Source organism: Dicentrarchus labrax, unplaced genomic scaffold, assembly GCF_905237075.1.
Source record: "Dicentrarchus labrax unplaced genomic scaffold, dlabrax2021, whole genome shotgun sequence".
Classification (NCBI taxonomy): domain Eukaryota; kingdom Metazoa; phylum Chordata; class Actinopteri; family Moronidae; genus Dicentrarchus; species Dicentrarchus labrax.
In genome coordinates this window covers 12,698,556-12,714,166 of record NW_026136724.1, presented here as the reverse complement: position 1 = coordinate 12,714,166, position 15,611 = coordinate 12,698,556, and the positions used below count along the sequence as shown (strand labels likewise).

At 40.6% G+C, this 15,611-nt stretch overlaps 1 protein-coding gene across 9 annotated transcripts in view; it reads left to right on the top strand.

Moving 5' to 3' along the window:
• Nucleotides 1–15,611, top strand: part of LOC127358792 (ELKS/Rab6-interacting/CAST family member 1) — a 137,526-nt gene that overhangs the window by 920 nt on the left and 120,995 nt on the right. For all 9 annotated transcript variants that reach the window (XR_007882544.1, XR_007882543.1, XM_051392211.1 and 6 more), the window contains exons 2-4: nt 8,979–9,826; nt 11,830–11,907; nt 12,089–12,244. Coding sequence is in view for 7 of the 9 variants with exons in the window: in XM_051392211.1 (XP_051248171.1) it covers nt 9,335–9,826; nt 11,830–11,907; nt 12,089–12,244 (726 nt within the window). In the remaining 2 variants the exon portion in view is untranslated. The remainder of the gene's footprint in view (nt 1–8,978; nt 9,827–11,829; nt 11,908–12,088; nt 12,245–15,611) is intronic.

Sequence of the window (15,611 nt, the reverse complement as noted above, 5' to 3'; positions counted from 1 at the left end):
TTGCTATTACATCCCCTTTTTAATATTCGTTTACAGCCCCAGTTTAGTGGCCTTATTGTACTTTATGGTGGGTTTATCTCCGGTGGTAGCGCTAATATTCCCACAGGGGCTTAAAGTGGTAGTCAGTATTAAGTTCACTCTCACGCCATAATATATTCCCAAGGAGACTTGTAGTTGTGATGTTTCTAATAGTCTCTCACAATGGCTTTAACGCCGGTTCTGAACTCTTACTTTTAAAATTAGTTGTTTTTTTAATGCTGCCATTGTTGTTGTTGACTGTCAAGCATGCAAAGACACACTAAGCAACATGTGTGAGACTTGGGTAACAACATCTTTGCAAAGCAAATCAGTGCGAGCAAAACATAGGTCAGATATGATCGTGTTGATGAAGTAAGGGGAGGTGAAGTTTGCTGCGTGTGTTTTGCAGTGCCCCAGGGGAGGGGGGGGGTCTCGAAGAGGGGACGCCGTGATTTCCTCCGTGTTCCGCCCACAGCTCCATTTCTCTGCACCGCCCCTCCTCCGGGAACACCGAGTCAGGGAACTGAGCTGCTTCCTTCCACTGAGATTAATGTCAACACTGGACAATTTTTAAATGCCCATGCTCTGCACGCCCCAGGGCAGCTTGGGTAAAAGTGGGGTTTTCTTTTATTTAATCATGATTTCTAAAACTTTGCATGGTCCCCCGGCCCCTTTATGGTTGTATCTCTCTGAACTTTTGGCTCCTGATGAACCTTTGTGCACAGCCTGAGAGCCCCGACTCCTCTGTCTCCAGGCTCAACATCAAAAGGTGAAAAAAAACAAAACTTTTGCCTTAAGGGCTCAACACTTTGCAACAACACGAGGAACTTAGCCTGACGAAGACAGTTAGCTCTTTCAGACCTCGTCCAAGAACTCACTTTTATCATAAGACCAAAATCTTGGCCGCCTTGTCTGTTATTCATTCATTCAAGTTGTTTTATCACTTTGCCAGGGTTTAGATTTATTTCTATCACCTTATATAGATAGATGAATAGATGGATAGATAGATAGATAGATAGATAGATAGATAGATAGATAGATAGATAGGCTTTCGGGGGGTGTTCGGGTCACCTTCTCAACTCCCTTCATCTTTATTTAACTTGGCAAGTTGACTGTACGAGCACATTCCTCTTTACAGGAGGAGCCTTGGGGAGTTCCTCTCTCACTTTCTCTTCAATTAACTACTACACACTCCCGAATTAGTTTGGTGCCTCCCTGCCTTTGTGTTAATTGTCAAGTCTCAACGGTACATATTTTTCCATATTTGTAATGTAGGCAGCAGCCGAGATTAGATAAGTGTGCGCTCTGTGTTTGCACCTATGTATCTGTGCGTTTATGTACATGGATGTGTGTGTGTGTGTGACTCATGGTGTGTGTGTGTGTGTGTGTGTGTGTGTGTGTGTGCGAAACTGATTGTTTTGCGCATTTTGTGATGCCCAGCCTACATCTAGGATTAATTTCCTGTGGCACACAATAGACTGGAGCTGATGCTATCGGTCCCCTTATCAGTGTTGTGCTTTCCAGAGTCTGAGCCATATTATATGTCTTATCGCTGATAGGACTGGTGACACAGAGTGAGGTTACAAGTAGCTCAGTCACTCTGGTGAGACAAAAATGTGTATCTTGCCCAGACATCTTCTGCCTAATATTTTCTTCCCAGGTGTTATTGGGCTGTTCAGTTAATTGAAAAAGCTCCTCTTGCAGTTTTGGCTATTCCAGTATCCTGAGTGCAGGATTAATTGATTTTTCCTCCTTGCGGGGAAGGGGTTGCACAAGGTCTGAAAAAGACCAAACTCTCTTGACTACAAGTAGATATATAGTATAGTAGATAGATATAGTATTTGATGGTGAAATTCCATGTTAAATGCATTATATGTTTTTACTCTTCTATACATTTCCACACAAATCCTGTCGTCGTGTTGCAATTCAGTTTAAAATGCATAAATCAGCACAATGACTTCGCATCAATATCATTCCGTGACATGGAGACAATATCCTGTGTTTCTATGTGGAACTAAGCTAAACCACTAATGGTACGTTACTTAAAACCAAACGGCAGCCCTGCATGAACTACAGTATGTGTTGCACAGCAGTGCTAAATGAGTCCTAGTAAGCCCAAATACATAATAAAGTGCTGAGAAACTGCCTGTATTTATCAAACAGTTAAATGGGAAATTATGGACGTTTGGTTGTGAGAGATAAAAGTAAAAAATCCTTCACTCGCAAATGCTCCTAAATATAATATAGCCCCAGTGGTCTGTGACGTTGGTTAAGAGTAGATGACCGCAGAACAGAAACAGGTGAACATACACCTTCTGAGACATGTTTTGGAGTGATTGCACTAAATAATTGACATGATGAAAAGCAGCGGAAGCACAATGTATAATTCAGGATTGGGTAGTGAAGCCTATTATTTGCATATGATATGAGCTACGCAACTATTTTTATCAGGGTTGCAAACAGCAGTCACTTTCCATGCATCTTCATTGTCTGCACTTGTCACTTAATTCTCCCTATGATTTCTCTGATGTACCGCGAATAGTAGTAGAATTGTCATTAATATATCCCTATGTATGTTTATGTGTTAGATATGACATTGTTGTCAGTTTAACATGGTAGTTGCCACTGGAGCTGTTAAGGATTTCACACCAATGAAATTAATTTCTTTAAACACAATAAATCACTAAGTGGATTTGCAGAAAAACATATTCCATATTAATTCTTTAGTGAACAATATGGCAGACGGGGGGTAAATCCTTGTCTCTGATTTGCTATTCCTGCTCGGTGCATACATGATTAATCATGGGATTACTTTAGAGTTGCCCTCAAAAGTTACTCTTACACTTCACTATAAGTACCTTGATAAATGTGTATTATTGCTCACTCTCAGCGAAGAAGTTGTCTTTTTCTTAAATTGTATTTACTCTTAATTAAAAGTATTAATAATTCACTTCACCTTTTCACTCTTTAGACAAATAGCCATCTGGTTTTCAGAGGGGTTATGTTATTGTCGTCATGATAAAGCAGCTGTGAGGGTTAAAAAAAGCTGACTCTGGTGAACGGCGGGTCATCCCCTTAAATCTTCAGACAGATTAGGTGCAGAGCGAGTACGACTCTTCCCTTCAGCAGACCTGTCGAGTTGACTTTCAGGAAGACGTGTAACCCCAGACAGCACCAGCGAGTCCTTTCCAGCCACATCATATCACAACGAGCCTGACAGGAACAGAGAGTAATGGAGAATGATAATATTCAGGTTGAGTATAATGTGTTTTTATGAGCCCCGATCCCGAGGCGAGAGACGAACTTCGTCAAATTCGGCTCCCACGCTGAAACACCAGTGGGCTAAGTATAGGTTGAGTGGTGTGTGTGTGTGTGTGTGTGTATGTATGTGTGTGTTGCATTGTGCGGTGTGACAGATGAATGTGGGTTTGTCACATAAATAGAACATGCTGAACACCTTCAGGAATGCTGATGGAGAAAGAGAGAGGCAGAGACAGGAAGTGAAAGCATCAGGGAGACAAGTAAGAGTCAGAGAGGAAAAAGAGGGATTAGAGGTAGAAGAAAGAGTGATGGGAAAATTAATAACAAACAGGTGTTACATTCAAACATCACCCTCTTATGTTAGATAAGTAAAAAACTCCCTATCATGTCTGCTTGGGTCTGTCACTGTGTAGTAACATTTGGGCCAAAGGTGATGTTGATCTAAAGCCACTGTAATCAATATTTATTGACAATGGATCACATTACAATCTTGTGACAAACCAGAGAGGCATCACCCAGCTCTGCAGTTACTTTTTGTTTAGTTTTGTTTCACTCACAGTGTCGTTTTCAGCTGCTGCAGGCCACGGTTTTCAGCAAAATCTGTTAATGTGTTTCAGTTCTTGAGAGGCTTGTTTGGAAAATGACTACAAATTTGAAAACTGTTCTCTGCTGTTCTGGCACATACTGGTTATCTGCCCAAGTACAGTACTTTGTGTTCAACCACGGAGACTTTCTTGGTAGCCTAGTGTGATATTCTAGGATTTTATGAGGCCTAAGACAACACTGAGTGTGTGGAGGAAAGATGAGACGTGCAGAATGGCTGTTAGTAACAGTACAGGGAGGCCGAGGATGAAACACAGAACGTTGTATGTATTGGTCTTTCCTGTGGAGTGTTTTGTGGACATAAAGGGGATGAGGTTATTTTGTTTCTCAGGTTTACTCCTGGGCCTGTTTCAGGATCTGTTAGTGGTATGTGGTTGTAGCATGTTATTGTGTGGTTGGACATTTAGAGTACAGCCAATTATAAAAAGGCAGCTAAGTTGTAATTACAATTATATATGCACCATTCAGATTCTGGCTAGCAATCTTGATTTTGCAACAGTAGAATTAGTCTGATTATTGATCTGATTAGAGCTGGAACGATTATTTAATTAGTAGATTGACATAAAATTAATAAGTAACAATTTTGACTTTTTTAAAGCAAACATTCACTGGGTCCAGCTTCTCTCAAATGTGAATATTTTCTGCTTTTTACAGACTTTTATTATAATAACTTAATATTTTAGTTGGTCGGACATCACAAAATATTTGAGGGCGACACCTTGGACTCTTGAGTTTTTGGATAAAAAGATTAATTAAGAAAATAATCTTAATCAGTAATGAAAATAGGCATTGTTAGCAGCACTACAGTAGATATGATCACAACAACCATAACATATCCTATGCAAAGTGGGACAACACATAAGCAAGCAACTTGAATTTGACAAAAACAGCTAAATTAAACATCCACTTGTTAGCTTTTTTCAGGGCCTTCAACTACAACAAACTCCAGCTACTGTTAAAAGCCAAGAATGAACTTTCATGAACCCTCAGTGTTTAACAGATGTTTCTTAAGGCAGCACCACATTGCTTTTTCCACACTGGTGTGAGAGGGCGAGATGGATGGTAAGCATGTTGACAGATATGCTTGGACAGTCATATGCTCGTGTTTTCTCGACCTTGTGATGCCTACTGCGTCACGGGTGCGTTTGTTTGTGTGCTGGTTTCCAGTGGCGTTGGTGTTTCTGCATTTGTTGTTTCTCCTTTTCATAAGTCTTCTTGGAAATTCAGTTAAAATTGGAGATTCATTAAAATGTTCACAGTGGTAGCTTCATGAGAGATCATAAGCTTGAGGTTATTATTGCTTTCATCTGACTCTCGTTGCTGTTTGCAGTCCCTCATTCTTAGTCCTAAAAGCGCCACGAATGAATTCCCAACCTGTGGGACGTACTGGTGGTTTATTCATGTGACCCTTAAACTTGAACTGTAGAACACACAACATGGTGTGTGTTGTGGTTTCCATGAGGTCCTCAAGCCAATAAAAATAAAAAGAAGTGTGTGTGCATGTGTGTTTAGCCTTGTGATAGATTCATGGCCTGTCCAGCCTGTACAGTACCCCGCCTCTTGCCCAGTGCATGCTGGGAGAGGCTCCAGCTCCCTGTGACCCTCAACAAGATAAGTAGTTCAGTAGTGGAAGGATATGTGTATTTATTGTCTCGTACTAATCAAACTAAAGCAATGACCCAGGATTGATAATGTTATCACTAAGTTGTGATACTTTGATTGTTTCTGCTGTGCAGTTGGACGACTGCAGCAGAGATGCCTTTGAACAAGGCTCTTAACCCTCCGAACACTCACATTTACAAGCAGAGGCAAGTCACGGCTGAAAAAGAGCCATGTATGTGTGCAATAATTGCTCAAAAAAGGCTCAAAGAGAAGCTAGACATACTGAAGATTTTTCTGCGTCATAGGGAGAATTGGGACATGAGCATATACATTATCTACAGGTCAGCAGGTCCAGAGGGGAGGAGGAGGAAAGCCCTGAACACACAAACACACACACACACCCTCTCTCTGTCCCTGCGGTCTCAAATGAAGCAATAGATGTGTGTGCATTGTTAGTGCCATGATAACTCACGGCCACTGAGCTGATATGCACATGTGCTCATCTATGAGTCTGTCATCTACTCAAATGTGCATTTGTGGATTGATAAACCTCCGTGTCGATCTGCTCATGTGCACAGTTTTTTTTTGTTCTGTGTGTGTGTTTGTGTAAGAGCGTATACTGTATGTGAGTGTGTGTGCCTGTGCTAGAGGCAGGGTCTTGGCCTGTTTCTGTCCAGGTGTGTGTTTTTGGCCTGAAGGGAGACAGAGCAGATGTTTGCTTTTGAGTGTGTGTGGCTGTGACTGACTGGTTGTCAGTAACATCTCCCTTGCCAGAGATCTTTACCTAGCAGAACATCAGCTGGAGAGATGCACTACTGCAGGGCTGTTAAAGGCCTGCACTGGGTTATTGAAATATCCTAACAGTAGATTAGGTCTCTATACTGGGTCACTGTGTTACCAAATGGCATGTAGTTCATGAATAATGATGCTGTGTGGCAAAAAATGCTGCTAAAAGCTGTTTGACCATTAATAAGTATAATTATGTGACAGTGTATGATTTACACCTACCCTAGGGGCATGTGTAACTATTCAGTTGTTACTTATAGTTACGTTGGAACTTATCTCTGTGGTGGTGGTGTGGTATCTTGGTAATGCACAAATCACAACTTAGTAATAATTCATGGTATACCTATGCTATGTTTGAACTTACACACAGCTGGTTTAACAGGCTGCTGGGTTGGGACCCAAAGTAGGGACTGAACAAAGGGCTGCTCAGTCAATCAGACATGCATGTTAACTTTTGTAGTGAGCAATTTGCAAGAGGCGGCATGTAGAGGGGGACGATATATCAGACAAACTACCCAAAAAGAAAAGTGTAGAGTCTCTGCCATACTGTACAATCAAAGTACTAGTTTTAATTAAAATATTCACTTTATTGTAAAACTAAGCTTATTCTATCATTGTTTATGTGTATGTTGAACTTTTGTTAGTAATGACTCTTTTGCGATATCAGAATTTAGAATACTTAAAATTAGATTGTTTTCATTTTTGTGTTCAGCAGTGGTTTAGTTCACATTAGGTCATTCTGGTAAGGGGAAAGTGTGGATCATATAACCTGTGTGTGTGTGTGTGTGTGTGTGTGTGTGTGTGTGTGTGTGTGTGTGTGTGTGTGTGTGTGTGTGTGTGTGTGTGTGTGTGTGTGTGTGTGTGTGTCTGTCTGTCTGTCCAATCAATGGGTCATGTGTCCACTGACCTGACATCACTGTCCCCAAGGATACCCAAATGACTGAATGATGACTGTTTACCAGATGGCCATCGATTTGAAATGTGTAAATATCCAGTACTGTCTTTATCCGATGCAGTAATTAACTCTAGAGGTAACACCTACAGCCTTTCAAATGCTGAACTGAATAGCGCAGGTAGTTCAGGGGGCTTGGGGAAAATTGGAGCAGCCTCTCAAACATTTATTAGCAACATTGTAAGCCTGTGCACATAAAATGTATTATTTTTACACTGTTAATTACAAGGTTTCTTTGACCTGATTGACTTAATCAGCTTTAATATTTAAGGTATTTATTTTAAACACACACAAACACACACACTATTATATATTAGGATATTACCATACAGTGAAAGTATGACAAAACACTATTTGATAGCAGTTGACATGTTTGGCATCTACTATCTACGTATTTATTAATGTAGCCCATAAAATGTCCCTCCAGTGTGACTCATATATGATTATCAGGACTAGGAGAGATGAACATTTATTTATATTTTGTAGTTTTATGTTTTCTTTCCACATTATTGCAAAATAAAATGGATTAATAACAAGATTTAATTGACTGAATAAAAAAAAAGGATTATTCTATTTTAGTGCATGTAACTCATCCAGCAGGATAATGAAGTAATCGTCTGTATGAATATTAAATCAGTTGATTGAATGTTATCTGCTGTCACCCAGTTTAATACGGCTGCAGGACAGTAACTTTGATGTGATGACTAGAGGGGTAAGGACATAGTGTGATCTTAAGAAGGTGTAATGGGAGGCTGAGGGATAAAGCAGCCTGTGTGATCAGATGAGCCGACACATCGGCTGATGCTTGCGCCTGTGGCAGAGTTTGTGGATTAAACCAAAGCTTTTTGACTGTGTGGAGTGTATCAGCCTCACATATCTCTCACTTACTGTGTATGTGTGTACATGTCACTGAGGTGGCAGAAAAAGAGTTCTAAGCATCTTTGATGAGTGATTATATGTAAAGAGGGCAGAGAGAGCGTAGCGCTATTGTGATTAGTCCACCTATGAGGATAGTATTATTAATGTTTTTTATTATAAGGTAGTTGTAGCACTAGAGATTGCAGTGTCGGTCCACCACTTTGGTCCAGACTGAAATATCTCAACAAACAATGTCCAGAGGATAATTCCTACTGACTTTGGTGATCCTCAAACTCTTATTTTGGACTCAGGCAGGTTCAAATGTTCACTTATCCAGTTCCCCAGACGGTGGCATCTACTTACTTTGGTGATCCCCTTACTTTTCCTCTAGCTTCATCAGCAGGTTGGCACAAGTTCAGAGTAAAATGGCTCAACAACTATCACGGATCATCAAGCAGTTTGGTGGAGATACTCATGGTCTCTGTGAACGCCTGACTTTACAAGGAGCATTGCAGCCTTGCAGAGCCCATAGCATTGCTGTAGACCCATTTTATACCTTGGAAATGACATTGCCATATGATGTGATACTATAAGAAATGCATCAATAACATGGAACATACTGGCCAGTTATATGTTTATTTAACCTGATGTTAATGTATACATTTGGGGCAGTTGCTTAGCATGCATTGAGGCTTTTCTTACTTTTATAAATTAAGAAAAATAATTTTAATTTAGTCTAGTGCTCATTACAAGTTAACAGATGAAACTGTATTTTTTCAGACAAAATATCCAATATCCCGGTAGAAAGTGTATTCCTTTGTACCTTAAGTGCAGTATATTTTTGTTCCACTGATCACTAAGTCCTCGTCTCTTTCTCTCTTTCTCTCTTTCTCTTTAGGTGAACCCATCATCCCTGGCCTTGTGGATTAACTTGCTGCCTTTATCTAAAGGGATGTGCTATTGATTACTGCTTTCTAACAAAGCCCACTGATTACAGTGAGGGTGTTGGAAAGGCCTTGATCACAGCTATGACAACACTGCATCAGAATATTTCAAGTCACGAAGGACAGTAGACCGACGGGAGTTTGTGTTTTCAGCTGTTACATTCAGTATTTCATATATTTTGGGACATACATTTTTTGCTTTTTGATCCGAGTTTTCGCGTAATTTTGAGCATGCGTTTTGTTTCACTTGATTTATTCATTTGAATCAGACACTCTTTCGTTCCTACAGTACACACCATATTCTCTTACCATGTACGGTAGCTCCCGTTCCGTCTCAAAGCTGGATGTCGTTGGATCCAATGGTAACGGGTCTGTGTCTGGGAGTCCTGGTCGCTCCCCACGGCTCCCTCGCTCCCCACGCCTTGGACACCGGAGAAACAGCAGCAGCAGCTCCGCCGGCGGACTTACCGGCTCCGGTAAAACCCTGTCCATGGAGAATATTCAGTCTCTGAATGCTGCCTACGCTACGGGCGGCCCTATGTACTTCACTGACACAGTTGAAGACCCAGTCGGCATTGGGAGCCTGGGCAGTGGGTTGAACCCCTCACTGCCCAAAAGCACCATGACTCTGGGCCGGGCTGGGGCCAGGATCCCTTATGGAGTCAGGGCGGCCATCATGGGGAGCAGTCCTAATATAAACACTGGAGGTGGAGGGGTCATGCCCAGTGATGCCATAGCATTTGGGGGGGAGATGCAAAACCAGCCTCCACAGGCGGCTACAGTGCCCCACTCCATGAGACAGGTGAGGCATCGGAGTGTTTTCTTCTTTTATTGCTGCAAACACAATGTCAGCATTTTGTGGACTAAACGATGAAGTTAGTGCCAACAAAATTTGAAAATTTGTCATTTTGTTCCTCTGTGTAGAGTCTATTTACTTTTTGTCTTCAAATCTTTATTCCCTAAATGTTTGACTAATGCTTCAAGAACAAACATTTAAAAAGCTGCTGTGTTTGAGACACAAAATAACTTTTTGGGGGTTTTGTTTCTGGAAGTTACCCAGATGAAAGGAATAATTCAACATTTTGGGAAATATAGCTACAGTTAAACACTTTCTTGCAGGGAGTTAGATAAGAAGATCAATACCATTCTCATATCTGTTCATTCAATATGAAGCCGGGACCTCTAAAAGCGCTGAGTAACATGTTAAAAACCAAAGTAATGTATGAAATATGTGGTTTTATATAGGGGTTTATGTGCTTAATTAACTGGAGAAGTAACTTCCTTGTGTCTCTGCTGGTTGCCTGGCAACCTCATGATGACGACAAGACTCTAGGAGGTCACTGCTTCTGGTCAAAAAATCCAGCTCATAACCCTCCATAAAACTGCCGCTTTTTACTCTTGTGTTTTTTGTTTTACCTTTAAACAGAGCCAGGCGACTGTTTCCAGTATTTATGCTAAGCTAAGCTAACTATCTCCTGGTTTCAGCTTCACATCAAACAAGCAGATACATCACAGTTTGTTTTCTGTGCACAAAAAACATGAATCCTCAGCCATATTGCATTGTTATCCTTAAAGAAAATTGCTCTAAAGTGGCAGACAAAACAGTTCAGATGAAGTTTAGAACAAACAGACGAGGAATGTGTGGATGAAATTGATTTAGGGTGTCGATAATCTTTGTCTCACCTCTGAGCGAAAGAGTCTGAACATAAAAAGATAAAAGATAAAAATCTGTTGCACTTAGAAAACAAAGTGTTTTGTCATAGATGAATTATCCTCCTGTTCGATGTGGGTAGGGACGTGGGTGGTTCTAGGCATTTACGCTAAATTCAGATAACTGTTTAAAGGTTAATATTTTCTTCTCAAATCATGCTTCAACCAAATAAAATAAGGGCTGTGTGGGTATTCATACAGTATGTTTAAATAGACTAAGGTCTGCCCTTCTACCACCTCTGCAACATTAGTCATAACCTGAAAGCTCATCCCCCCAAGGTGTATCTCTCCTTCCTCTCCTATACCTCCCTCGTCCACTTGTTTCTAATTATTTCATAAACACAAAAGACTTTCTTCATCTCTCTTCAACTCTCTGAAGCTTTCTTGTGCTATATGTTACGTTTATTGTGAGGATAAATGTTCAACCTGTGTTCACTTGCAGAGCTGTAAGACTCTCTCTGCACAAACATCAGCCGAATACCTTAATGTTTTTAAAAACCAAAACAGGATGTGTTTGTTGTTTAAAAATGCATCAAAGATGTTTTAAATTCTTTAAATGTCACCATGAATTAAACATTTTTATGTGGAGCGTTATCGCATTAAAGTCAAGTGTGTACTATATGAAGGAAATGTGTATACAAATGTCCAATTTATCTTGAAAAAGTGTTTCTGTTGGTAAATCCTATCCTGAATAGTCCGCCTATAGAGTATAAGTTGAGATTCACCAACCATTTCCTGATACTACACCACTGTGGTTAAGGTTTGGTTAGGTTTAGGCACAAAAACTGTTCAACAGCTACAGACAATGCCAGAATATGTATATGTATATAAAGTGAAACAACGTTAAAAATACTATCTAACTACTATGCAAATATATTGCTACTGATTTCTTGTACTTGTCTATGGTAGATTTTATTGCTCCAACAAAGGCTTCACTTCACTTCACTTCACTCTCAGTCATGCTGTCCTGGGGTCTGCTATTGCTATCTCTTAGTAGTGACAGCTGCAAATATGCAAAATGTTAATGTATGATGTGGACAAAATTGATGATCTTGTGTTTGTCAAACATTTTAAACTCACACTGTCTGTTACCAGGTGAGAGACGGTGCAATGTCAGACCTACAGACACAGTTAAGAGAAGTGCTGAGGGAGAACGAACTATTACGCAGAGAGGTAAGCAATCCATTTGTTTTACCATTGATGATATCTTATTTATTTTGTGTTCTGCCTTTCTCAATTTAAAATAAAGATTATACCTAGAAGGACAAACTATAAACCAGTAAATAAGTAACGTGCGGCAAGTAACCAAGAAGAAACATTTATTAAAACAAAGTTTGATGTTCATTTCTTTTAGTTGGAGGCTAAAGAGTCCAAGTTGAGCTCCTCCATGAACTCCATTAAGACGTTTTGGAGTCCGGAGCTGAAGAAAGAGAGGGCGCTGAGGAAGGACGAAGTCACGAAGATGGCCGTGTGGAAGGAGCAGTACCGAGTGGTCCAAGAGGAAACACAGGTAGGAAAAAAAGTGTGTTCGACTCTGTGTGAACCAAAACAGTAAAGTTGAGTCAACAGATCAATGCATCAACAACAATATCTCGACCAGGGTTGAGTTAATGTCATTGTCCCTAGAGCTAATCCAGGTAGAAAATGTCCTTTAGCCCGACATTTAGTTTTTTACTTTGGATAAGGTCCATCCTTTACTAGCTGTGATATAGTTGTTGTACTTAGTTTAGTCGAATGTAAAAATGAATGGACCGACACAAAGGGGAGCGTACCCTGATAGATGTGCCAACTGTTCTGGTGGATTTGTCTCGCTGCTGTAAAAACCTTGAAGACGGGTAAGCAGATGAAGCGCGCTGCCTGGATAGGGGGACTCCCAGCTGTCTGTTGGTTGAGAAGCCATCTGGATGAGACTGAGACGCAGCTAGTCTGGCGGGAGGCCGGGATATTATACAAGAAATGACTTGCAGTCAGTTGCTGCCACGCAGTGACTCATTTCACACGCTGTCATCTTGCAGAAAGTGCTCAGTCCTCGCCACATTTACTCTCAATTTAAGAAAATAGGCACATTTACATTTTAGTCATTAGCTGGTGCTCTTATCTCTGCATATGTGTGTGTGTGTGTTGGCGGTCTTCAGGTTGTGAAATTGCATCACCAGATATTAAATCACTCTTAAGAAAATTTACAACCAGTTTGGTGTGTGTGTATGTGAACATGTGCAGCATGCCTGTGTGTTTGAGTGCCTCCATAAATCTAAATGTGAGTCTTGTGTGTGCGCGCTTATTCACGCCATGTGCAAGAGAACAAAGGAACAGATCATAAATCTATCATATATTTGACCTCCTGCCACCACTAGAAAAATCCTCCGTTGCCTTCACACTTACACACACTCTGCTCTTTGGGAATGTGCTGTTATAGCGGGTGAATACACATGTTGAGACATGTAAGAGTATTTTCTGATTTTCTAATGTGGGGAAATGTTGATACACTCTCTCTTTCTTGACCTCTTTCACTTTGATTCCCTTTCTTTCCTCCAGACAAATCACACCCTTTTAACCAAAGGCATCCTTTTCATTTCCTGCTCTCATTATCCCGTCACGTTCCCTCTCTTCACTTTTCTGTTTTTTTTTCTCCGTCCCCTTGTTGCTTTTTTCCTTCTTCTTTCTCATTCCCCTTCTCTCCTTCTATTTCTGTCAGCACATGGTGAGTCAGCTCTCGCTTTCCTCCCTCCCTCCTACCTTCCCTCCTCTCCCTCCCTGTCTTTGCCATCATCTTTGTGTTAGAAATTGAATTAAGTTACATCCCAGCACAGGCACACACACATGCACGCTGTGTCACGCCCCTGCTGAGGAATGCACATCTCATCTCCACCCTCCGTTCTTCCTCCCTCCCTCCCTCCCTCCCGCCCTTCTTGCCTCCACACTTCCTCACTTATTCACCTCCTCCTTTCGTGCTCGGCCCACTATCTTCACCTCTCTTCCGTCCGCCTCTGTCTTTATCTCTTCCTCTCCTCCTGTCTGCACTCCCTCTGCATGAATCCTTTCCTCTCATATTCATACAATGTGTCACCATTGATTCAAAACCAGCATAAAAAAGACAGATCTTTGTAAACGAGATTCAAAATAGTTGACAATGTTGTCATACTTAAAAATGTCTTGTTTTCTCTATTTTCATAAATATATGTATATTTTGTTTGATGTTGTTTGATTATTCCTTAGGAAAGAAATCAACAGGAATTACAACAATTACAACAATTGATCGCTTATTCATTTAAATGATTTATTAAACAAAATTGCCAAAAATTTGTTCTAAAAATTGAAGGATTTGCTGCTTTTCTTTGTCTTATATAGTTAGAAGTCAAATATCTTTTTGTTTTGACTCTTCTATTTGAAAATGTCACGCCTGACCCGGGAACTTTATGGTTATTTTTATTACTATTGTCTTCAGTTGTCATTTAATAGACCAATAAATTAATAGATTGATTCTAAGAAAAAATCTGGAGATTAGTCAGAAGTTAAAGTGGGCTGTGAATAAGATTTGCAAACATTGGAAAAGATTAATTTTATTAACTTGATACATTTCTACTTTTATTATATCTTTCTTTGTCTTAATGAACGGCAGCAGAACTGCCCGTGAACAAAACACTGACATATAATCACCATCTAAAGTTGATACAGCGATTGTGCAAACAGTTGCCTATTTACACATCCAGCAGACACAGAGCAACATTAGCATTTGTTAGAAGTCATGTGTATGGTCATCTGACAAGTCCAGCATTCACTCTCCTTTTGCACCATTTAGGGTCTCCACTAACATCTAAAGAAATTATTAGTGGACAAATGCGTTCCATAATGTTCACCAGCTGGTTGCTAACTTGGTGCTGAGCAGGTACAGTGGATTTATCAGAGATTTTTTTGTTGAGAAAGCTGCTTGAAAATAATGCTAAGAGAGCAATAAGAGTGAAGCAGTACAAGTTGTGGACAAGAAAACCAAAACATTCAGCTGAAAGATGCTAAAAGGCTCCATAGAGCTGGTGTTCTTAGGTTGAGCTGAGACATTTTGGAGATTGGCAGCTCGTACAGACAGTGAGAGCACTGAATACAAACAGCACTGTGTTATGTGACATCAGGAAAGCAAATTCTGCAGGTTCATGTCAGCCAACCTGGTGGATGTGTGATGTTTTTTACTAAAATATACCAAAGTGACAAGAGGGAAGAGGCTATAACCTTTTTCCAGGATGGAGTGCTTGCTCACAGCTGTTGGGGAGAAAGATTGTATTTTGTTTTACATTATTACTTTCTGTCTGCAGAAAAGTGAATTAAAACCAACAACATTTTTCATTTCTCACTCGGATTAGATGGGAGGCTCTTTTTTTTGTTGCTTCCCGACTGAGCTTTAAAATATTATTCTCTCACTCTATACTGCAAGTTGCTTTCTCTTCTTTGGTTTCCCACATGCAGCAATTTCCGCTTACCAAACCTTCCACTCATTGTCACCACACGCTCCATCTCCATCTCCTTCTCACTGTTCTCTCTGTCTCACCATTTCACTCCCACTTCGGACACCCTCTCTTTCACAGGCCCCTGTCCTTCCCTTCCTACTCCTCGCTCTCCATCTGGGCCTGTGGAGCAGTTACGCTGCAGAACTCAATTCAATAGAGCGGACACACCCTGGTCTAATAAAATCTATTGATCTGAACACGGATGTATGCTGCTGTATTTAGCCATATTGTAGTCAGTGTTGTCTGTCTCCTTTTGTCCCTTTTAGTGCACCGCTTTGCTTTGGTTTCTGTTGTATGTGAGTGTGTGTGTGAGTGAGTGAGTTCACCCAATTGGTTCCACCTCTTTGATCACAGCAGGTACGTACAAAGCAGAAAGAA